The sequence below is a fragment of the Acanthaster planci genome, linkage group LG11 (assembly GCF_054643075.1).
Source record: "Acanthaster planci isolate LZ-2023a linkage group LG11, COTS_SCS, whole genome shotgun sequence".
NCBI lineage: Eukaryota > Metazoa > Echinodermata > Asteroidea > Valvatida > Acanthasteridae > Acanthaster > Acanthaster planci.
This window is the reverse complement of record NC_141787.1, coordinates 14448369-14472888: the sequence shown is the minus strand read 5'-3', so window position 1 is coordinate 14472888 and position 24520 is coordinate 14448369. Positions and strand designations below refer to the sequence as shown.

General features: G+C 43.0%; 1 protein-coding gene across 2 annotated transcripts; it reads left to right on the top strand.

The window, feature by feature from the left end:
• The first annotated feature begins 1077 nt into the window (after positions 1-1077).
• Positions 1078-23994, top strand: LOC110976382 (golgin subfamily A member 2-like). 2 transcript variants are annotated; one of them, XM_087143669.1, is made up of 24 exons: positions 1078-1165; positions 2160-2408; positions 3188-3246; positions 4609-4672; positions 4932-5003; positions 5353-5433; positions 5943-5981; positions 6306-6462; positions 7129-7235; positions 8533-8591; positions 9100-9160; positions 9927-10100; positions 10472-10579; positions 11104-11191; positions 11454-11569; positions 12084-12302; positions 13245-13358; positions 13975-14133; positions 14245-14385; positions 14724-14859; positions 16653-16835; positions 17455-17561; positions 18587-18788; positions 20421-23994. In XM_087143669.1, exons 1-24 carry the CDS (start codon positions 1118-1120, stop codon positions 20693-20695), a joined length of 3018 nt encoding a protein of 1005 aa, XP_086999795.1. In that variant the 5' UTR covers positions 1078-1117; the 3' UTR covers positions 20696-23994. The 2 variants fall into 2 exon arrangements, with proteins under 2 accessions (XP_086999795.1, XP_086999794.1); XM_087143668.1 differs by having other exon boundaries at positions 18587-18839.
• The last annotated feature ends 526 nt before the right edge of the window (positions 23995-24520 follow it).

The following is a 24520-nucleotide window of genomic DNA, read 5'->3' as shown; positions in this document are numbered from 1 at the left end:
CGTGTAAAATAATATGGTTGAGAAGCTTTAGGGACACGGGGCCATTACACCTCGAGGCCTCACTTGTTTATGACTCAACACTCCTCATAGCTTTCTTTCGAGGGTGTATGTTCAGTATATAGTTAATGGGAGGAGGGCCTCGGGGTAAGAAAAGGTCAGAAGTTTACCAATTCTGTTGACCCGTTGTTTTATAAAAAGCCTGTCCGTAGTGTCGGTTTATAAGACCTACATTCTTCATTGGCTTTCCCAGCTTTCTATGTTAATATTAAACTATTGTATGTAAATATAAGTAGTGAAATAGTTGCTAAAAATAATTTGATCATGTTGATTTAGTGTAAAACTTGAGTTTACTTTATGATTGAGATTATAGAAATGGAACTTATGTGCGTATCACTGTGTATATAAGCCCACGAGTGAAAGTAAATACAGCCAGACAATTAATATTAATTGTGTGTCGTGATGATGCGTTTAAATGTTTATAGTATTTCGACATTTGTCTCAGTTGCGTTTTTTTCTGCGATATTTAAAGGTTTTTTAATTATCAATTTAGTTTACTTTTCATGGGATGATTGTTTACTGACGGGCCTTTTTGGATATTGAGTTCTAATTGGCCAGCCTCATTTCGTCAATGATTCCCGTACTTACCAGGGGTCTTGAAAGAAATTGTTTAAATGCTGCTCAACTCAATTTTATAATTTTTCCACACAAAAAACCAATAGTTCTCAGGAGCTGCATGCCAAGTTAGTCGGATTTTTTTTGCACGGCTGATGCATCATGGGGACTTGCAAACGTGTCTTTCAAATACTATCCAGCTTTCTAAAAAATAATACAGGCAGTTGCTAAACGGCTGTTACAGCACAGAAAGTGTATTCAGACGTGCTGCTATCTTTTGATTGCATCTTAATGTGGGTCCGAACTGAAGAAATGGCGTATATGGTTAAATCTATGAAACACGTTTGACGTAGATGATTAAAGACTTAAACATTTCAATGCCTTAAATTTGAAGATAGGGATGTCGATGGTAAATTAATGCCTCAAATGGAAACAGTCGTCTGGTGGGCAATGTGCACATCGCACAAATTTTTAGGAGCTAGAAAATTTATCCATTGTATCCAAGATGGCCGATGAAGACCGTGAGAAGAAACTTGCTGCTGCTAGAAAAAAGGTTTCTTTCCCTCTTCTCCTTCTTCTGTCCTGATTTATTTTCTCTTTGCTTAGGTTGGAGGGTTATGTTTTTTCGTTGAGGGATGTTATATGGTCGAGGCAGTTTCTGATTATGTTGCAGAAGGGTCGGTAATGTATCGAAAAGTGGGATGGTCGTACGTCGCGTCGTGTACGCGTTGTGTACTGTACATGTACATGTACATCATGCCCTTTAACGTAGGCTAGTTATTTCTACTTCACCGACTGACTCAACAAGGTTCCACGTCACATTTCACCGGCATTACTTACGGGAATAATCATGACGGGTAGACGTTTTCGCGCTGAAGCCTACCTCGCTCCAGAAATACAGGAACAAATACGATCCTAGGCCTACTTCTATTCATTCATACAGCTGCAAAAAACTCTACCTGTTCATATTTATTTACTTGTTTTAAGTAGTATAGTAAGCTTTGAAGTTTGAGGCTTGGTCATGTTGGTCATGTTGAATGCTGGTAGCCTACAGATATTCATTCCTAACCCCTAGGAAACAATTTCATGCACGGACATCACTCAGCAACTTTTGCACAAACCCTATGAGACTGGTCTGAAAAATTCTGCATTTTTCAGGCAAATGTTTCAATGTTTTCCATGTTAAATTTGATGCTTTGTGATGCGTTATCACTTGCTAATGGCTGAAACATCACTGTAGATAAGAATTTGTTATGTGCACTTGTAATGTGCATGTATGGAATTTCCCAGCCTCGGTATTTTAGTCATTGTTTCAAATATTTAGCAAACAAATGAAGAATTGTTTTAGACTGACTCGTAGTGTTCGTAAATTGATTAGAAATGGACAGTTAAGTTGGGGCACTCATTTTTTGGCCAACTTTTGAAGTGTAATTTCTCCTCCTCCTAAATTTTAGAGAAGACATTCGGCTAGAATCTTCGTTTTATGCAAATTTAAGCTTCATGACCTTTTTAACATCCACTTGCTCACTTGTTTTCTTTCAAAAAAGCTCCAACGGTTCCAACAGAAGCGTACCCCAGCGAACTCTCCTGTCCCTGCTAAGACCCGGAAGGCAGACAACCCGGTCTCCACGCCCACTACACCACTGACAAATAGCCAGCCCAGCAAGGCCTGCCCTCCTCCTTCCACACCGCCCAGGGCCGCCCAGGGAAGTCACAGTCACACCCCAGCCGCTAGGCACAGCCCTCGGCAAAGTTTGAGCGCCAGCGGCTCGGGTCACCCAAACCCAGCCAACAGGGTAAAGCACCCATTGCCCAGTCTGAAGGATGCTGTTCGTCTCTATTTTCTTCAAGCTTTAATGGGATAGATTTTACTTGTGCAACAGTCTTTGATCTTGCTGCTTTCTTGGTTGCAATCAACCTGTAGAACTGTACTTACTACGCTGTCCTGTGCTGCGTTTCAATACCCTCCTTGTGGAAAAAAGTAGCACTTGCTAACAGTAGTCGGCCCTTTAATTTCAATATGATTGTACATACTCCCTACAGGATTAGGGCTACCAGCCAACGACATCCTTAGATAGGGTACTGGGTGCCAAAAAAAAAGGATCTGTAACATTTTGTTTCCGTTCTCCATCTCTGTTGGCTTTGTGCACAAACAGCAGAGGGCACTTTTGATCGCATCAGTGAAGACAAGCAAGAGGCATTCCGTCACAATGCACCATGTCCACGTATAAATACCTAGGAATTGGTATGGAGATCTGAGGAAACAAGGTTTCCCCTGAGCTTGCACTCAAAAGCTGAAGCCAGAAATACTATGTACACAGGCTAGCGGCTGGGACTACTTCCCATAAACATGTGTATTACCTCCAATCCACAGCCAGTCGATTTAGACAAAGCCACGCGACAAACTGCATCAAGAGCTATAAAGATGATCTTCCTAGTCTGGCCCTCGTATTCCAAACCAACTGACTGGTTCACAGATCTAAGTGCTTTTTCAGTTGTTTACATTTTGTTCATTTTGTAGAATAACCAATAACTTAAACTTTTTGGTCGTTTTTCGCTCTCTTCCTGCTCCTAGGTATTAAACAGTAGTTACCAACCAGCTATTTCACCATCTGCCAGTGCAGCAGATGTCAGGTACGATGCATGATGTTTGGGGCTCATTTTTTAACAAGAGAGTGAGTTTTTTAACCCTAACCCTACATAATACTACAACTTACTACTTGTAGTAAAATGTAGTAATCAGTGCTGCCGCTTGTCAGAGGACATGACCACATTGTTCTCTAAAGCCATAAAATACAACAGAAAAGACAATGTAGCATACAGTGCTGTGGCTTTATGAATGCATGGCTTTATTGTTCACTGTACCAGTAACAATGGAAGTAACCTAGCCAGAAGTAGTAATCTGTAGCGCTAGGTCCTTCAGGCTCAGGTTGCTACTTAGTATTTTGTAGTACTAAGTACTGTAATCCAAACAATATGCTTGGCGGTTAGGGTTAAGGAACTTATAATGCTCCTGGGGTGACCCTGTTGCTTGTGGGAGCTGGGCAAAGATATGCACTGTATGTACGGATGAAGTGGTGACGCCTGTTATCAGTGGGTGAGAATGTTGCAAACAGCGGTATAGCGAGGGGGGATGTTGCACCCCCAATAATTCTTATCAGTCGGCAAATAAAGGGTCAGTCATCAAATGAAACTGAAATTGACATCATGAATTATTGACGTACATTGACCAGTCGGCAAATTGACCCTGGCACACCCCCCCCTCAAGAAAATGCCTTCACTACGCCACTGGTTGCAAAGAAATCACTGAAGTCCAGGTTGCAAGTAAGTCTGTTCCTAGCCGTTTGTACCATCAGGCTTGTGTTTATCTTTCACCTCCCTTGGCACAAAATGACCCAGAGTAATTGTGTTTATTCACCCTGGACTGGATGCTACTCCATCGCAGGTTGTTCCCCAGCTGTTGACGGTACCCATTCGTACTCCTGGGTGGAGACAGGCAAAAAGTGTGAATTGGCTTTTCCAAGGTCAAGACTTATTGCCAGCAGCTGGATTGGAACCCGTGTCCCTCTGGTCATGAGTCAGAAATCTTAACCACTCGACCACCTGTTGTCGCCCCCCCAAGTGTTGAGCTTGCCACATGTGGCATCTGCTCTGAGTAGCCCCCTCACCGGCAGAGAGGAGACAAGCTGGAGGGGATTTTTCAACTGGGCTCATGCCTCACTCGAGCCCAGCACACACAGAATGTTAATTGACACAATAATTGGCCGTGAGTGCTCAGTGGAGCCCATACCAAGTACACATGAACCTGTGACAATCCACCAAAAAGGGACGGGGGGGGGAGTCGTCACAGTGTAAAAAAAAACACCATGCTCTGTTCCTGCCCCGTTGGAGATAGTGACAGCGTGTTAGGACATACAAGTTTGATTTGACAACCCCAAGATACCATTCTTTTGAGCGTGTCCATTCATATTGTGCATTTCAATTACCCCCCCACAGGCCGCTGTCTTCCACAGAGAGTCTACGCCAGTTGTCAATGCAAGTTAATGGGCTCGTCTCAGAGGTAAGAGTGTCCCTCATACTTCAAGTTATAATGTTGAAACGCCGACAATCCATCGACTGTTTTTCTATATTTTTTCAGGAATTAAAACAAAAGTAATATTTATATAAATTCAAACCTGCATCTACTTTTATTAATTGACAACTTCCAGTAGCAAAATCCGGGGATACCCCCTAAACCCATTTTGAAGAAAAAATATTTATTAATTAGTTTTTTATTTAAGTCTGAAAAGTATTCTGTGAATACCTACATTCTGTTGTAGGCTGAGTACTTAAATGGACTTGAGGAAGATGCAGTGGATACCAGGACCAGACTTGGACTTAATGAGCTTGAGGTGAGAAAGCCTTGACCAAAGAAGGTGCCTTTATCTTTGTTCTGTAGAATTTAAGATAGGATGATGGCTTATAGAATTAAGCTAACATCCCTTTCTTGCAGTTGACTTCCAAATTCCAATTTTAATCATCAAAAATCTTTCACTGTATTAGAAACCAATGCTTTTACTTTCCATGGACGCCAAGACCCATCTAAAGTGCTGATTAAGTTTTTTAGCCTTTCTCAGTCCCTCAGAATCCTTTAAAATCTGCCAAACTTCCCAATGGATTTTTGTAGCTACTTGAAAGCATTTATGAGAGGATTAAACTGTCATCAAGTTATAAATCCATTTCCCAAAATTTTGATTTCAGGTCAGGAATCAGGAACTAGCAGCTGACCGGGATGAACATGCACTCTCCAACCAACAGTTGCAGCTGCATGTCGAAGAGCTGGTGAGAGTAATAACTTGTCAAATTTTCATCAGAATGAGTACAATTTCCCCATCCCCCTTTTTTAACACATAGTATCTGCCAGTCAGAAGTGCCAAAACCTTCCACCCCGAGTACATTTGATAATGGGAAAAATCATTAGAAAAAACTCCACAACTAGAGAGATTTGAAGATGTCTCACATGACAGTGAGGAAACATCCATGTGCACATCAGAGGATTGCCATTGAACCATCTTTAGTCTTGACAGTTTTCAGAGTTCGCGGCAGCTAATCTTGTTAATAAAATATGGTAGACATTGGGAGTGCATGACACGATTTGTGTTCTCAGGGACACAGGCTGAAGCATTTTGTGTTCGATCTGGCAGAGCAAGGGTTGAAAATGTGGAGACTTTTGCACATGTTTTGATGGAGGAACGTCGCAGAACTGAACTGCAGTTGGAGGAAAGTTGGAAAGCCTTTCTTGAAGGAATCATATGAGAAATGAGTATTGTTTTTGGCTGTATTTGTTTCAGAGGAGTCACAGCGAGAAACTTCAGGATCAGTTGCAAAAGGTGAGACGATTCATTTTGTCCTGAAACACGTGTAATAGGAGAGGAAATAGGTAACAAGATTAGAATGAATATTATATGGATTTTAAACAGCTTTCAGTGCATTAGGTTTGAGTCTGTTATGCGACTTTGATGATCTTGGTAGTCGAGAGGGTATTCTGTCTGGACAAGTAAGTGGGTGGACATGGGTTCGAGTCCCACCCATGCAGACTTGTGAAGTTCTGCTGTTCAGGTCATGGAAGACAATACAGTGTGTATTGCGCCTGTGGAAGTTAGAATTCTACATTGGTAACGTTGCTTTGTGGATTGTCTGTCGGTCTGCAACAGGAGCGCAAAGAGGCGGAGCAGCGACTGTTCAAAGAGCAGAGCACCCTGAGGGAGCAGTTGCAGGTTCACATCCAGACCATCGGCATCCTGGTCTCGGAGAAGTCGGACCTCCAGAGTGCTTTGGCACAGAGCCAGCAGAGCCTAAAGCAGAAAGCAGGTGAGAGCCGGAACGGTAAATCCCTAACCCTTCCAGTTGGATTTCTGTTGGATTTTGCAGGATTGAGGAAGGTAAAGTTTTCCCGCTGTTGGTTTGCACAAGGCAGTGATGCATTCTGACAAAAAGTAATGAAGTATGTCATTGTTTTTTCTGCTTTTTGGTGGATTACGGAGGCTTCCAGAGAGCTCATTGCAAAAGAAAGTGCCTCTGGAGTTTGAATTGGGGTGAAAATGTTCTATAAAATTTTTACCTCTAAAAATTGGGAATCCTGATTTTTTATCCTTGTTACATCTTTCTGCAAGATTCCACCAAATCCAAAACATCAGTCCATGGTTATTTTTACAGAATTTCAAATCGCTTCATACAGAAAAAAATCTGATGGCCATGGTTAAACTATTGCTGGACAAACATGATGATGGCCCCCTTTAATGGAGAAAGGAGCACTGCAATAACTACTGTACGTACAGTGTTCTGCTGCAGTTTTGCCGAACAAAGCCCAATGCAATCATTTCCACCATTGAAGAGGGCCTTTGGGAATGTCCAGTGACCTCCCAGAGTTCATCTGTAGTAAACATTTGGCAGTTGTTTTTGTATTTCCTATAAAGAGAATCTAGCCGAGATCAAGAAAGTGTCATTTTCCCGTTCTGTTCTTCCACCTGTCACCAGGCGAGGCGGACAATCTGTCAAGTCGTCTGCAGGCCTCCAGGCAGAGAGTGGCAGAATTGGAGAGGGAGCTGGCCAGTGTGTCGTCTACCAGTCAACAGTACCAGAAGGTAGGCTTCCACGAGAGTTTGGCCAAACTGTACCCTCCTTATGGTAAACTATCCCCTCACAGCAAACTATCCCTCATAGCAAATTGTCCCCTCCTCACAGCAAACTGACCCCCTCCTCGCAGCAAACTGGCCCCCTCCTCATAGCAAACTGTCCCCTCTTCAGAGCAAGTTGTCCCTTCTTCATAGCAAACTGTCCCCTCTTCAGAGCAAGCTGTCCCCTCTTCAGAGCAAGCTGTCCCCTCCTCACAGCAAACTGTCCCCTCTTCAGAGCAAGCTGTCCCCTCCTCACAGCAAACTGTCCCCTCTTCAGAGCAAGCTGTCCCCTCCTCACAGCAAACTGTGCCCTCCTCACAGCAAACTGTCCCCTCTTCAGAGCAAGCTGTCCCCTCCTCACAGCAAACTGTCCCCTCTTCAGAGCAAGCTGTCCCCTCCTCACAGCAAACTGTGCCCTCCTCACAGCAAACTGTCCCCTCTTCAGAGCAAGCTGTCCCCTCCTCACAGCAAACTGTGCCCTCCTCACAGCAAACTGTCCCCTCTTCAGAGCAAGCTGTCCCCTCCTCACAGCAAACTGTGCCCTCCTCACAGCAAACTGTCCCCTCTTCAGAGCAAGCTGTCCCCTCCTCACAGCAAACTGTGCCCTCCTCACAGCAAACTGTCCCCTCTTCAGAGCAAGCTGTCCCCTCCTCACAGCAAACTGTGCCCTCCTCTCAGCAAACTGGCCCCCTCCTCACAGGAAACTCTCCCCTCCTCACAGCAAACTGGCCCCCTCCTCACAGCAAACTGGCCTCCTCCTCATAGCAAACTGTCCCCTCTTCAGAGCAAGTTGTCCCCTCTTCATAGCAAACTGTTCCCCCACCTCACAGCAAACTGTCCCCTCCTCACAGCAAACTGGCCCCCTCCTCACAGGAAACTCTCCCCTCCTCACAGCAAATTGTCATCTCCCGTTATCACAGTTTCTTAAATGATGTCAAATTTGTTCATGAATATTGACAAGCTACAGCCTATGAACTGCCTTTCAGACAACTTTTTTTATGCTTCAATTTGGACAGTCATGACTAAAGAAAAGGTGTTTCAGTGTTTTGCTTTGAGTGCAAAAACTTGTGGGGAAGGAGTTCATTGTTTCAGTTTTCATTGTCAGTTGTTTGCAAAGAACAAACAAGGTAACTTTTTGGGATGTCCGCATATCAATAATTTGATCTAGAAATCTGATTTTGTCTCGAAGTTGAAAATTGGTAAACTGTCAGAATTTGTTTTTAATTATTTGTTTGTTAATTCAATAAATTCCTGTGTCTGGCAGACAAGTGCAGGCCTCGATAAGGAGAAGGATTCCCTCAAATTGGATGTCTATAAATTACAGTAAGTTTCATTTCCTGTCTCCTCCTTGTCTGTTTCACAATTTAACCCTAACTCCCCAGAGTGACTTACTAGGAACCGTACCCATTCACACAAATTCCAACACCATATGGTAAACTGTGCACAAAAACTGTTGGACTCTGTTTATTTTTGGGTATGCCTGAACCCATGTTAAAGCACAAGCAGTTTAGGGGTACAGTACCCAGTGCCACAAATTCACACACTTTACCAGTGTTCAGTTCTGTGTGGTTAGGGAAGGTTAGGGTTAGAAAGTTTTGATTTCATATGTCTCCATATTTGGTCAAAATTTCCCAAATTCAAGTCACCCGTTTGCCTTCAACTTCTGATCTTCATCTTAAGGATTCTTTATCTGGAATTAAATATCTAAACTCTGTCTTTGTGATGTGAATAATTCAGAACAACCCACAGCTCAATTCATTCTGAAGTTCTTTCCGGAGGAAAGCGGCGTGAAACTTATCTTTGATGTCACTCTGAACCATGTTTAATACAGGAAAGCAAACGAGGAGTTGTCACAACGAAATTCAGAAACCAGCAGCCAGCTCAAGACAAAGGTATCCCCTTCTGTCCATTCAGTTGGTTGTTTTCAAGGGTTTTTGTCATTCTCTGAAAGCCGAAGTGACTGTCAGTTTGTCCGCCCATCTTGGAGTTCAAAGTTCAATTCAAGCCTTTGTGTCATCCTGTCTGCCTGTTCATAAGCAGGGTTCCTGCGGTCTGGGAAAGTCATGAAAAAGTCGTGGAAATTCGTCTTCAATTTCCAGGCCTGGAAAAATAAATTGAATTTTGTAAAAATGACTAAAGTCATGGAATTTTTCAAACACTCTGTGTGATTTTTATTACCAGAAATAAGTACGCGAAATGAATGATTTTATTCTAGACTATAACAGTCTGAAAAGTCCAAGAATAGCATTATTGGGTCATGGATTTTCATAATTTGGGCATAGAAAAGTCATGGAAATAAATCGTCTATTAGGTGCAGGAACCCTGATAAGTTAATGCCACCAGTTTGCTGTTTATGTGTTTAACGTTCATAGTGACTCTTAACGTTCAGGTCTTCAACAGGTTTTAAGTCTCAAATTCTAAACACACTGATATTAATCTTAAACCTCCTAGATGTTTTGAAGTCCATCAGGAGATTTTGTAAAGATTGAGAAAGGTTGAGCCCAGCCACTGTTTCTGTACGTGGGTCTGCCTTCCACATGATAGTTTCACTGCAAAGAATGGGCATTGGGTTCTCACAGAGTGGTACATTTTGAAGGAATTAGGAAGGTTTCTTACAAAGAGTGCTAGGGCTAATGTCATGCCTGGTGAAAATCCCAGGTTTCAGAAACATCCCAGCTGGAGCAACTGGTCCAAGATCTGAAGGACCGCCTGAGCTCAGCCGAGCTGCGGGCCCACCAGCTAGCCAATCAGAGCAGCAGTCAGCAGGATACCCACGATGCTCTGCTGAGGGTCCAGGAAGAGAAGGCCGACCTGGAGAGTAAACTTGCCCAGGTTGGTGTCGCAAATACAAGTCATGGGTTTAAAAAAAACATATTAGTATCAGATCATCTTCAGCATGCGTGAAATCCTACAAAGAACCAAAGTCTTAACGTAAGGTGTGGTTGGTAACCTTCTGGACACCCATAAGCCATTTTGGATGTCCCACATTGGTATGCAAATGTATGTCAAAGCATGAACTTCGCACATCTTAGAGACTCTGTTTCAATCAAATTTCAATCAAAGGTGAACTTGTTTTGGGAGCACTTGTAAGATCCATTGATTGCTTTTTTCAGCCAAAAATTGAACCCTTTTCTTCATGTTTACACGTCACTACAAACTTTTGTCTGTGTTGAGCAAAACGATAGGACCTTTTTCTTTGGCAGTACAATCAGTCCTTCCAGCAACTGACGGCAGAGAGGGAGCAACTGGCCGAACAGTTCCAGCAGCACACTCAGCACTATCAAAAACAAGCTCAGGAATTGGTCCAACAAGTAAGACAAGTCTGGCGAATCAGCCTCCAGATTAAAGGTTTTACAGAAGGGACAGGCACTGGAGTTTTTACCAAGGAGAATTATAAAAATGCCGCTTGAGTATGACAGATTCAAAGTCATGTAAAGTTGTAGAGTGTCTGACTTGGAGACACTTGGTGGCAGCAGACACGCCAGTCCCACGTGGCCGGCGCAGTATTGTTTATTTCAGTTTGAGCTTATGTGACGGCGTACGTGACACAACCAGTAGAAAAGGACAGATATGTTTTCTGCCGTCCGGCATTTCAAAAATATCCCGGTGCAGTGGCTCCTGACAGTATTGACTATAAATTTAAATTGATATTGTAACATCAATTACTCTGGTCAGAACTTTGGCGCAGACTTAAAGTTGGTAAAAGTTCCTGCGAGTATACGGAGCTCTGAGTATTGAAGTAACATTTGGTATGTAAAAAATCATTTTGAAATTGGAGGATCGGGGGCCAACTGCTGTTGATTTTGAGGCCTTTTTGTGGTTGATTTTTTTTTAGCTACAAACTCAAGCGCAAGAGAAGGAAGCACTTCTAGGAAAGCAAGCCGAACTGCAGAAACAAATCACGGAAATGGAAAATGCCAAAGGTAGGGTGTTCAGTGTATAAACTTGTCCAAAGCATGATGGAAGCCCCAAAGTCTGGATGGGTAGGGTAGTACGACGGGAGGTCGCTGTAGAATTGGTTGGCTATTTTTCGATAATATGGTATGACCAATTTTTTACCAATGCATCGGGGCTTTTCTTGGGAAGAAATAGCTTTCATCTTGTAGTCTCAAAGCACATTATGGGCTGTTTATCCATGTAGTCTAGGTACTGGGTAGAAAAATTTCTTTGTAAACGTTTTTACAGCTGCAGATCCGGAGCGAGGAGATCTCGTTAACCGACAAGAAGTTGAGCAGTTGCAGCAGAGGATTGCTCAGCTTGAAGCAGAGAAGCAGTCGGTTCACGGCCAGTACCAATCGCAGGTTAGTCCCATTGGTTACCGGCTACCTTGACCCTAACCCTCCCAGATCCCACAAAATCTACCAGAAATTTCCAGATGTCGTGGGACTGTTAACTTATGTGGGTCTTGATGACCTCCCGGTACAAGGAAATGTGCTCTCAGGTTTACTGCACGGTGGAGGATTTAGCAGAATTGAGGAAGGTTCCTAGATAAATGCCGGTGGGATTAGGAATAAGAGACAACAGACCTTGTTCATACAGGTGGCCAAAGTTGGCAGAAGTGTCACCCTGGCTTGGTGTCAGATTTTACCTCGAAATGTACATATGTCCCGTGAGATTTTAAATAGATCATATTTTCATGTAGTGTTTGGTAGTACAGTATTTATCACTTTGTATTGTGATAGCTGGCAACCACAGCCTTACCAGCTACTGGTGAGCAAACATGCCATGTTGACGTACGTTGAGTGTTGAGCACCCCCTCTTCAATTATCGCAGCTCCTTGCTAAGTCCCTCCCCCTCCCCTCCTCCCTGAATCAGGTGAGCGATAACACCCAGCTCAGCCGCCTCTACCAGGAGAAGGTGGAGCACGTCGAGGAGCTGGAGCGACAGCTGGCCCGCCTACAGGAGGAGGCCAGCGACCGGGCTTCGCTCCTGGAGAGCGTCCAGGGTGACAAGGTCACCATCAGCCGGGCCATGGCCCAGAACAAGGAGCTCAAGGTGCAGCTGGAAGAGCTGCAGTCGGCGTTCGTCAAGATGGTGAGAGGATTTCCCAGGTCCTTGGGGTTTCTTTTTGTCCAGATATTGCTTTCACTCCTGTCTTTAGATTCAGGCATAAGTGTTGTAACCTTTGAGCTTTTGTAGTGACCTCCAAGCTCAATGTAGTTCCCTCTTCTGCTTCACAAGTATCTATTTGTCCAATGTGATGTCAAATTCTCCAGAGTTTTTATTTGGTTGCCGTCGGCGACGTTTGAAATTACTTGTGGTTCTCGAGGAGAAGTTGTAGATTAAGATGAATCCAAGATTTGCTAAAGATTCTTTATGCATCCTGTTTTCAGTCTTGGTTAGCTGTGACAGCACTTGAATTCTCACCCAGAAATCCTGGTGAATACTTGACTACATGGAGACTGAGCTTTCATAAGTCAATATTGTGAATACCGTGCATAGCTATGACTTCATTGGTGAAGATATAACGAAAGGAAGGAAAGCTTTCTGTCAACCCATAACTTGTCATACTTAGCTGTGAGTCCACACTCAGGTGTGTTGATCTCACTGGCATGTCAGACTTTTGTGCACATTCTATCAAATTAAAAATTGGCACACTGCTATAGGTGCTTCATGCAGTTCATATTGAGAACATGACCCACCAATTTACCCTTACCTGACTCCTAAGCAGTGTTGTAGTCGAGACGTCGCAAGACCAGACAAAAGACCATGCAGTGCACAAGTAACAGTGTGAACAACGACAAAGGAGTGCTTCTGTTGCAGTTCATTTGAATAGCTTGTGACTTGAATCCAGACTGGAGATCTTGTGTTGGTCTCGTGTGGACTTGTGAATGTCTTAAGTGGTCTCGACTGCAACATTGCTCCTAAGTAGACTGTTCAACCCCCTCTATAGTTCCTCCACAAAGCCGATAGACCGAGCTTTAAAAATCCTCGTTACAAAAGAGTTTATGCTGTGAAACATTTGGTACCATGCAGACCAACGACAATATGGAGATGTTGTCAAGCCTACAGTCAGAGCAGCACGTTGGTCAGGAGCTAGCCAGCCGACTGGGACAGCAAGAAGACGAACTGAAAGACTTGAAACAACAGGTGTGACTTCACTAAAAAAACTGACAAAAACCCACACACGTTCCTGTGTTTTTTTACTCTCTAGTCTTCAAGTAGACGAAGTTTACTTGTAAAAAACGTCCTCAGGAAAAAGATATCAAGACTATTTAATTTCTGAAACGTCTGAAGTTGTTAATTTCTGTGATATCTGCCAAGGGTCGATTTTCAGTTGATGAAGTTCCAGGGCCAATTACTGTCAAAGATGCCTCCCCCATGACAACATTGATGTGCCTATTTCTTTGAGAAAGTACCAGAAATAAAGGTGATGACTTCCAACTCATAAGGGACTTTATCCCAGTTAACCTTCGTAAAGATTTTGTTATTATCTTTCAATAATAAATCTTCAAGTGAATTCTACATTAGGAAAAAAACAACAACATTAACCATATTAAGAAGTGCCTTGTTTTTTTCCATAGGCAAGTATTTTCATTTACGTGATTAATGGCCACTTTGATAGAATTTATAATGTTAAAAATTCTCTTCGTGTAACGGGTTTCTTTAGAACCGATAATTGAAAGCCTTCATTGAAAAGTTTGTGACAAAAACCTTGCAGCACTGATTCTATTCTTGATCATTCTCTCTTTATATTACCACTCAGTTGCATTCTAAAGAGAACGAGTGCGACATCTTGAAGAGCCAAAACTACAGCTTCAACAAACAGCTACTGCAGCAGGCCACCATGGCCGACCGGGTCCAGCACTACGAGGCACAGAGTCACATCAGTGAAACCTTGCAGAAAGATCTGTCTAATGCGCAGGTAAAAATGGGAGACGGGAAATGGAGGCTGGATGACGCAGTGTCTGTCTTTTTGGATGGACTGAGACCAGTGTGGGCTTTAACGACGGATGATTTTTTTCCCCCGCCGTAGGTGAGGCTGCGAGACCTGACGGAGGAGAACAATGAGCTGAGGGTGCGTATCGCCAACCTGGAGACGTATCGGGCAGAGTCAACACCGACCTCACCCAGCGTCTGCACGGAAGACGGGCAGGTGGTGTCACGAGAAGATATGGTAAGGCCTTGTCCTCCTCTAAGGCACTGTGGAACAAGGGGGCGGTCTGAGAGCAAACAAGCCTCGCTTGGTGTTCCATGTGGTTTTGTCTGGGGGGGGTTGTCAAGGGGCGTCGGCTAGATGTCATCAGAGTTGTTTCCAGGGGTGGTTGTGCGGCCTGGACATTGGTTAGGGTAGTTGCTAAACACTTGCACAGTTGCTGTAAGAAGGCAAACACTGCACTTAGAGGCGTGAACAGAATGCTCAGACTTGAGATAGTCTGATGTAAAGCAGTGCTCAGATTGCAAAACAGACCATGTGGAATCCCAACTATCTTTGTTGATGTATTGCTCTTTTAGGTGGATTCGTTATCTGCGACCATCAGACAGCTGGAGATGGAGAGAGATCAGCTCACTGAATCATTCCATGAGCAGCAGGCTCAACACAAAGCCCTACTGGAAGAGATGGAGAAGATACGAAGACAACAAGGACAAGGTATGTGCTATCCACAATCCACAGACTATTAATAATGTATCCACAGGTAATGCAAAAATCCACCATTCATATACCGGTGGATAAGTGCTAAGGGTAAGTGCTATCCACAGACTATAAACAATGTATCCACAGGTAATGCAACAATCCACTGTTCATTTACCGGTGGATAAGTGCTAAGGGTAAGTGCTATCCACAATCCACACACTATCAACAATGTGTCCACAGTTAATGTAAAAATCCACCGTTCATATACCGGTGGATAAGTGCTAAGGGTAAGTGCTATCCACAATCCACAGACTATCAACAATGTGTCCACAGTTAATGCAAAAATCCACCATTCATATACCGCTGGATAAGTGCTAAGGGTAAGGGCTATCCACAGACTATAAACAATGTATCCACAGGTAATGCAACAATCCACTGTTCATTTACCGGTGGATAAGTGCTAAGGATAAGTGCTATCCACAATCCACACACTATCAACAATGTGTCCACAGTTAATGTAAAAATCCACCGTTCATATACCGGTGGATAAGTGCTAAGGGTAAGTGCTATCCACAATCCACAGACTATTAACAATGTATACACAGTTAATGCAACAATCCACCGTTCATATACCGGTGGATAAGTGCTAAGGGTAAGTGCTATCCACAATCCACAGACTATAAACAATGTAGCCACAGTTAATGCAACAATCCACCATTCACATACCGTGCTGTAGAGTCAGTATGAGGCCCTGTTTGAAGTGGTTGACTCGTTATGAAGACTGAAACAATAAGGATGGTGTTACCATCTATTTACAAATGATTAGCAATCCACTGTCAAACAGTCAGCAGTTCACATCAGCACATCATGGAAAGCATTGGGCTATTTCAAAACTAATGGTCCAGATGTGGGCCACATAGTATCAACATCCACTGTCAGTATGCAGTTCACATCAACACATCGGCGAAAGCATTGGTCCATTTCAAAACTGATGGTCCAGATGTGGGCCACTTAGTATCAATATCCACTGTCAGTCAGTAGTTCACATCAACACATTGGTGAAAGCATTGGTCCATTTCAAAACTGATAGTCCAGATATAGTCCACTTATTATCAACAGTCCACTGTCAAACAGTCAGCAGTTCACATCAGCACATCACGGAAAGCATTGGGCTATTCAAAACTAATGGTCCAGATGTGGGCCACATAGTATCAACATCCACTGTCAGTATGCAGTTCACATCAACACATCGGCGAAAGCATTGGTCCATTTCAAAACTGATGGTCCAGATGTGGGCCACTTAGTATCAATATCCACTGTCAGTCAGTAGTTCACATCAACACATTGGTGAAAGCATTGTTTTATTTCAAAACTGACTGTCCAGATATAGTCCACTTGTTATCAACATCCACAGTCAGTCAGCAGTTCACATCAACACATCGGCGAAACCATTGGTCCATTTCAAAACTGATAGTCCAGATATGAAGGCAGAATGGACAAGGTAAATACCATCAACCACCCATGAAGCGTACACATTTTTATCCATAATCCATCACTGATCCACTTTACCTTGAGTAGTTGACTCAATATCAGACCATTAAACAGACTGAGCAGACACAAATACAACTGTGGCAAAGAACTGCAGTAACTGTAGTACATGTGTTGTAACTACCATCCGCAGCGCCATCATCAGATGATCACATCCAGGAAAGACGCCAACGACAGAACACCAGCTTTCCACAGGCTGTCCACAGTCTTACAATCAATCCTCACAATTCCTCTGTTGACATTTTAAAATTATTTCTCAGAACCGGCGGTGCTGCCTGATGTGCAGTTCGTCTCCAAAGAAGCCTTTGACACCATGAACGCAGCCATGGACATGCTACAGGATCGGTTTGCTAGCGTCATGAGGGAGAAGGCGGAGCTTAGCGAGAGGTGTCAGGAACTGGAGCACATCAACCTGCAGCTGTCTGGCGAGACGGAGACAATAGGTGAGTGGGAGGGGCTTAGGAGGGTATGGATGGAGCTTAGAAAGTGGGGGGCATTGGCTAATAAGGGAAGGGAGGAGCTTACTGAGAGGTCATTAACATTAACTAGCAGCTATCTGGGGAGATGTAGACAGTAGTTGAGTGCAAGGGAGGGGTTTCAGATAGAATGGGTGGAGCTAAAGTAAGTTGGAGGGAGGGGCAAATGAGGGTAAGGCTTAGCTTACAGGTATCAGGAACTGGAGTACATAGACCTGCAGCTGTCTGAACAGATAGAATCTCTTGATAAGGATGAGGGAGGGATCGGTGAGTGGGGGGCTAGTGCCTAAGAGGGAAGGGGAACCACCTAGTAGTGTCTGGGACTTGTACATATCAAGCTTGCTGGTGCTGCAGAGAGCAGAGACGGTTGTTGGTTTAGTGATGGATGCCAGGTGATTGAACACATCATCAACCTGCAACTAAGTGACAGTTGTGCAGATGAGGCGACGGATGCTGAACAAGGCTTGTGGACTTGTTTGGGGAGGGCCTTGGGGAGACAATGGGTGGGGCTCAGTAAAGGTTACCCCCGATGAAATAAGTCATCATGGTCACGTTTGTAATACTCAGTGAATCCTTTTCTGGACAGGTGAATACATTAGTCTGTACCACAGCCAGCGAGACATGATGAAAAGAAGACAAGAGGAGAGAGAACGCTTTGTGGTATCATTAGCCAAGGAGAAAGAAGAAATGCAGGTAAGGCGTCCTATCCACTATCTATGAACTGCTATCCACTATCAACAAACTGCTATCCACTATCAACAAAGTGCTATCCACTATCAACAAACCAATATCCACTATCAACAAACCACTATCCACTATCAACAACCTGCCATCTACTATCTACTATCAACAAACTGCTATCCACTATCAACAAACCACTATCCACTATCAACAACCTGCCATCCACTATCAACAACCTGCCATCTACTATCAACAAACTGCTATCCACTATCAACAAACTGCTATCCACTATCAACAAACCACTATCCACTACCAACAACCTGCTATCCACTATCAACAACCCGCCATCTACTATCCACTATCAACAAACTGCTATCCACTATCAACAAAGTGCTATCCACTATCAACAAACCAATATCCACTTTCAACAACCTGCCATCCGCTATCAACAAGCCGCCATCCACTGTCAAACTGCTATCCACTATCTACAAACCAGTATCCACTATCAACAAGCTGCTATTCACAAGTCAAATCCATAAGTTGATCCACAACATGGGTCTCCATGTTCCACTACACAACAGCCCAATACATGTGCATTGTCTACTAGTCTGTCATCAACTTTCCACAGTTGTGGTGCAGTGTTACTGTTCCATGGCAACCATCCAGCATTCCTCACTGTTGAGCCCTCCCAAACTAGCTCACGTCTAACCACCTTTGCTGAATCTACCTTCCTCTAATACCATCTTCTTTAACATGTCTAAAATCAAGATCCACAAGAGAAGTATTTGCATGTTTTCCAAACAAGTCATTTATTCAGAAATGTTTTCTTCATCCAGTTTTGAATAACTTTCATGTCGGTTTCAAACGTAAAAGTATTTTAGATGCTCATCAGATTGAAGGAATTTTCTTAATACCCCAAATGGAGGCACTCTTTGTCTGCATTACGGGATTCTTTTGTAGTCAAATTAATACCTGGTAATTTTTTTTTAATGTTACGTCTTTATTTTCTGTCGTTCTTTTTCCACTTCTCCTTCCAGCAAAAGCTGAACCAGCTGCAGAACCTCATGATGCAGTTGATCCAGGAGAAGCAGCGCCCGGCCCACTCACGCACCCCCAACCAGTTCCCATCATTCCTGGGTTCCCCTTCCTCAACCCCTGGGGGCGCTAACCCAATCAACTCCCCAGCCTCGCCGTTCGGTGGTCCGGTGACCGACGCCCACCACCATCACCAGAATCATAGTAAGAAGCACCAGACGCTGAGCGGCAGCTTAGACAGTACCACTTTAGACGGTGGGTGTTAATCTGTGAAATTTTTGGGGGAGGGGGAAGTGGGGATGATCAGTGGTCATCATTGTCGGTAAAACAAGACGATTGAAAGAATTTCAAACGGACTCATAGCCTTGGTTTTTATTTCTGTGCCTAACTGTTTACATTGGAGCAGAGCTGAAGGAACCAGGAAATGAATTTTTCTTACAATCTTTTTTGTGTATCTCTGTACTGTTCTTCCATGTATGAAGACTGTTTGACATCTCTTTTGAGTTACCTGAACTGAACGGTGCACTTTTCCAAACATTACAAATTACGAAGCATTTCTGGACAAGTGAGGGCGCTTTTGCTTTGATGTAAATCCAGGAAGACATGGTTCAGGTTGCATGTTTTCATGTTCAAATTGTGAATCCCAAATTTGCTATCTGGGGACTTTTCTGTGAAAAGGATGTTTGCTAGATTATTGCTATATACTTATACACCAATAAATTGCCAAAGAAAATAAAATCTGCTATAGCAGTGGTTCAAAAAATTTTGAATTTTTTGTGCACAAATTAATGCAACATTGAGATTCAGTGCCTTGGATGACACCATAGTTCTGCTCATGAATATGCAAATATGCATTAGCATAAAACCAAAAAAGCTTCAAAATATGGGTTAAAATTGCACAACATAAATTTAAAATAAGGTTAATTGAAACCCAAAGATGCAATTTCAAGGGTTTTTAGTAAAATTTATAAAAATATTTCTATTTCCTGGTTCCTTTAAATTGGTTGTATGTACTTCAGTTTTTGCTCACAGTCCCTCTGATCCTTTTAAAACTCTTTGTAAGTCACTTTGGGTGCATTTGTACAAAGTAGGATTATTTTTGATGTTTAAAAAACAAAAACAAAAAAAACCCACCAAAAGTCCTTCTGTATTTTCCTCCTGTTAGAAAACCTGGGCTTATTTTTTGGCACGGCTACGGTTGTAGTTGGCAGTGACGAGTACTTACATGGGCAGTAAAACAGTGCTAACCTGAAAATGTATTTGATGTCCTAAATGTGCTAATGCCTGCACACATGTGGAGAGTAGCGTTGTTAACCCCTTGACGCAGGGACTCTTTTTTCTGACAGCCGACTCCGAGAATTCCAGCCTTGCTTGGCCACGAAGGCTACCTGCCAAACCGCAAATTCTCGGTTTGTGGCCCTGCGTGCTCTGCATGCTTTGAATTATACGGTGAAAAGGCTGATTGTTCGGTGGCATGCGGCTCTACTCAAGCTTCCACATTCCCGTTGCCTCTTTTCAAAGTGGGGACTATTGTGAAGCTGGTGATTATGATGCAAATAAGGCCTTTTCGTTTCTTGGCAACATACAAAGGCCAGTCACCACATATACAAGAGCCAGGGTATGCTTTCTTTCATCGTGTTTGCTTGAGCTTGGGCCGAGAATAACAGCTGAAAAGTGGGCTGAGGAATCTCAATTTTTACGGCTGCTCGTTGCTTCCCGTAGCGAAGGGGTTAATTCATTATCTTGAGCAGATTTATCTGTGCAGTTGCTACAAGTGTCAAAAACAATTGAGCATTACTGCATCAAGGAAATTTTGTATTATCTCTGCACCTTCAGATGACAGCGACGGTGACGACTGGCCATCTAGCAGCAGCGACAGTATAGAGGAGGCTACCATGGCCGAGCACTACCACACCGCCCACAACCTGACCCTGGACAACTCCTCTCCCCATCACGGGCCCGGCCCCCGGCCCACCACGGACCACACAGCCCAGCAGATCATGGAGCTGCTGGAGCAGATCGGGGGCTCGCACATCATCGACCGGGGTACCATCTTGGACCGGGACTTTGCACCCTGCAAGTGCTGCAGCGGGCACCTGGTGGATGTATGATTCACCTCATCAAATTCCAGGCTTTTTGATTTCTCCGTTGGGAGAGAGAAAAACCTAGAGGTTTTGCATTCGGGATTTCGCTGCTTGTGGATTTCACAGTGTCTGTCCTTTGCATGATGGGAGGGATTTGAACGTGCTTCGGTCAAAGAAACGGCTTCTGGGGATGTTTCGTTGCTTCTCTTTGGTTGCACGATGGCTGTGAATGAACACATCAGCATGGCACCTTTTGCTTACTGTACTCTGTTCAGTTGTGCTTCTATAAAGCGTGTCATTTATTGCAGTGTAAGGACAGGACAATACACATTCACTGCCAAGGTTTCTCAGAGCATCCCTGACTCGGGGAAGAAATTTCCAGAATTTGTTTTTAGTCAAGACAACGAATGTTAGTTGCCACCGAGACTGAACACAAAATACCTTTGCTTGGGCGTGCTAGCAGTCTGCATGTTTCCAGTTCATTTGTGAAGCGATGTTAAACGGATAACAGCATAAACCCAGCATTTTTGTTGCTGTGAGGACCAAACTTACCTCAGTTCAAAAGCTTTAAGGCCTGAGGAGGATCAAATTTGCTGCACTTCGTATGCCGAGCTGCAAAGACAATTGTATTCCAAGTGCCTTATTTTCTTGTGAAGGGAAGAGAATCCGTGTATTAGCTTTGTGACGTTGTGCGTGTCATCAGAACACCTGTGTGTGTACGATTACTGGGATACCTTCGGGTGTGGCCAGATTTTTCTGTCTCCCTTTGTCCGTACTGTATGGAAGAAATACTGCAGTCATCCACAAGCTCGCGCATGGTTTGACCTTGTGAGAACGGCCCACAATCGGTGAATACTTCCTGCAGCGTCAGTTTGAATTCTTGGGAAGACCGTTCAGTTTTGGTGTGGGATCCTATCCTGCTGTGAGGAGCCGGCTGTTGTCATGAGTATCCGAGCATGTTGTAAAATATATATTCAGAAAAGATATTTGAACTGTTTGAGCGCATAGAAAATGCAAGCTCACCGAGAAACAAAGGAGATTGAATTTGATTTGGAAGTTGTGCTATGCATGGTTGACAGTTTAGCGTGACTGATGCCTGAACATGTACATTGCAAGATCACCTTCCAAGAAAATGTAAATAGTTCCCTTTCGCCCACGGGCAAGGCGCCAAGGAAAGGACTTGCGGCGTGCCAGCATCGGTATCGCAAGTGCGAATGGCATGGCCAGTTTTCAGTTGAATGTGCACAAAACAAGCCAACAGGAGGGCACCCAATGCAGTTCCGGTTTCACTGAGCTGCCGGGCAGCATGCACTGCATGGCACGGTAATGAGCTTGGCCAAAAACCAGCGGAGGTAATCTTTTTTTTTTGGTTTGTCAATTTGTTTTCCTCCATCAGTGGTATTTTCAGCAGTGAGAGTAGCACGAGGCGCGAGTAGTTCAAAATCGTCCCCCGTTCATATTTTCTGTCCTGTCACAGCAAAGGACGTAGTTGCCCAGTACTGACCACGTGTTAATTTGTATTTATTTAGTACTGACTGCCCTTTAGTATCTCGGAAATCCAGTTGGCGAGCCCACTCGAAAACCTAACTGTGGTTTTTGCACTCAAATTGACACGGTGAATAGGCGAGATCGGCAGTGTCTCCCAAATTGCAACTGAAGTTTGAAACCGTGATTATTAGGCTTGAGACTGAAAACATGATCATTCGGACAGGAGGCATGGTTCAGTATGTGCAGTTCATAAAATGTGGCATCGGCAGTCCGTTATCGGACAAGCTGTAGCCTCGAAGCTTCCCTGTCTGTTCTCATTGAAAAGCAAAATCTAATCTAGTATTGTTTTAGTCGAGTCCATCACGAATTCCTTCACAAGCCCAACCAGAAGTAAACTGAGCTGAACAGTGACAAAGGAATGGTTTTGAAACAGTTCACTTTAAGAGCTTGTGACTTGGCTAAATATTGAATGATTTCTGGTGGACTGGAAAAGCCTTGCGTTGGACTGGACTCCAGCACTTCCATCTAGCTATTCGTGCAATTTGTGAGCAAATCACAAATGAGGTTGTTCAATCCATATTTCCAGTTAACATTTGAAACTCCTCAAAAAACGAAAAGAGAAAAATATAACAAGAAAGTTTGTTTTGTGTTTATTTTCCACCAAGAAATGTGTCTTTTATGTTCGTTTCAGTAAAACATTCCAGAATTCTAAAATATTTTGTTGTGCTAGAATAGATGTGACGGAGTGTCTCAAATTTGGAGCCCCTTTTTTTTAGCATGGTCCTTTCTTTGTGGGAATATTGAGTGTTTTCTGTGGAACGTTCTTAGCATTCCAGGTTTTGAAAAGTCTTCTTATAATAACAGTTGCATCCACATTCCATGGAATTGGGGGTTCTCTTGTCGTGGATGGAAGAACAAATTCTGACCCACAAATTCAGATGATAAGGAGCTGTTGGCCAATGCAACAAAATCTGACCACTTGATGTTTTGAATATCGGCATAACACTTCACAGACTAGTTTTTGTTTCTGTCAGGTTTTTCGCTGCTTGTCCTCGCGTGGGTTTTATTTCTCTATCAAGTTTTTTGTTGCTTTCTGTAAACTTCAAAAGTTGTGAAAAAAGCAAACTATATTTGATATTGACAAAAATATATACAGTCAGTGCTCTTATAAGTTTGAAATAATTATATCATTTTTTTTCTTTAAGTAACAGATGTTTAATAGAAATATTATTTATGATTTAACCTTAATGTTTAGCTAGGTATTGAGGGAAAGTTTTTTCTTTATTGGCAAACAGTTTGATCTGCAAAAATACTGCAACAACTTCATCATGTTTGTCTGAATCGCTAGATACCATCGAGAGATTTTATTTTTGATCAGGAAATTTTATTTCATTTTGTTTGTGCACAATATTAAAGAAGTTACTAAAAACTCTGGCTAGATGAATTTTCCTGGTCCTGAAAAAAGGATACTTAAGGTTTGAGGAAATTAAGTATTATTGACTGACTTGAAGACTACTTTTACGATGTTTCACTTCAGCAAAAGAAGTCAACAGTGTGTTGTATGTTACCTGGTTTTGAGGGGAAAAGGTAACGTCAGAAAGGCCTCACTGCACGATGAATGTTACATTTTGTTCAGATGTGAGCGAAAAAAAATGTTTCTCTTCCGCTCGGGAGATTAACTTGTGTTTAGGAGAGTAAGGTCAAAGCAGACAAAAATTATTATCGCTGTCAATAGTTTTGGGTGTAAATATGGACAATTCTCGTGACAAAGTCGGGATGAATTGTCATGGTTGTGGATATGTAGGATATGAAAGAACTATAAATAACGGTAATGCTGATGGCTAATGTGTTAATCAGCTTGACTGGTGTACACGTGTGTTGATAAAATTATCTTTGTAGATGTTTTAGCAAATGCCCGACCCCCTTCCTCAAACAATAAGAAATGAAAGTATTTAGGAAATAAGATTGGAAACGACCGGGGACATAAATTCTTAATTCAAAAAGGCAAATTTGAATTTGTTCCAAAAGGGGATTTTTTTGGCAGAAAATCAAAATATCCTTGTATACTTTTGCATTTGCTTAGAAATCTTCATAGCAAGCGTCTTTAGGACCTTGATGGATTTTTTCCGTGCCATTTGCTGGTAATTTCATGTTTGAAAAAGTTTGACTGGAAAATTTTAAAAATTGCAAGGGGTTAGCCTTGCAAATTAGGTCGAAAATTGCTTTTTTTTTTTTTTTCAACTGACGCAGAGATGTTCTTTGTTCCAAGATGGGCACACTTCACTGTACACACAAGTGTGTATTTGCCTGCAACTGGGGACCCCCTATTGTTCCTCTTTTGTTTGTACTTTAACTTTTTTAGAA

What these genes read in the sequence shown, in the direction of transcription:
- LOC110976382 (XM_087143668.1), top strand. Translation starts at nt 1,118, where the DNA reads ATGGCCGATGAAGACCGTGAGAAGAAACTTGCTGCTGCTAGAAAAAAG. An exon ending in CTCAGGAATTGGTCCAACAA is followed by an intron (nt 10,580 to 11,103) that starts GTAAGACAAGTC and finishes ATTTTTTTTTAG; the next exon opens with CTACAAACTCAAGCGCAAGA. An exon ending in TGGTGTCACGAGAAGATATG is followed by an intron (nt 14,386 to 14,723) that starts GTAAGGCCTTGT and finishes TTGCTCTTTTAG; the next exon opens with GTGGATTCGTTATCTGCGAC.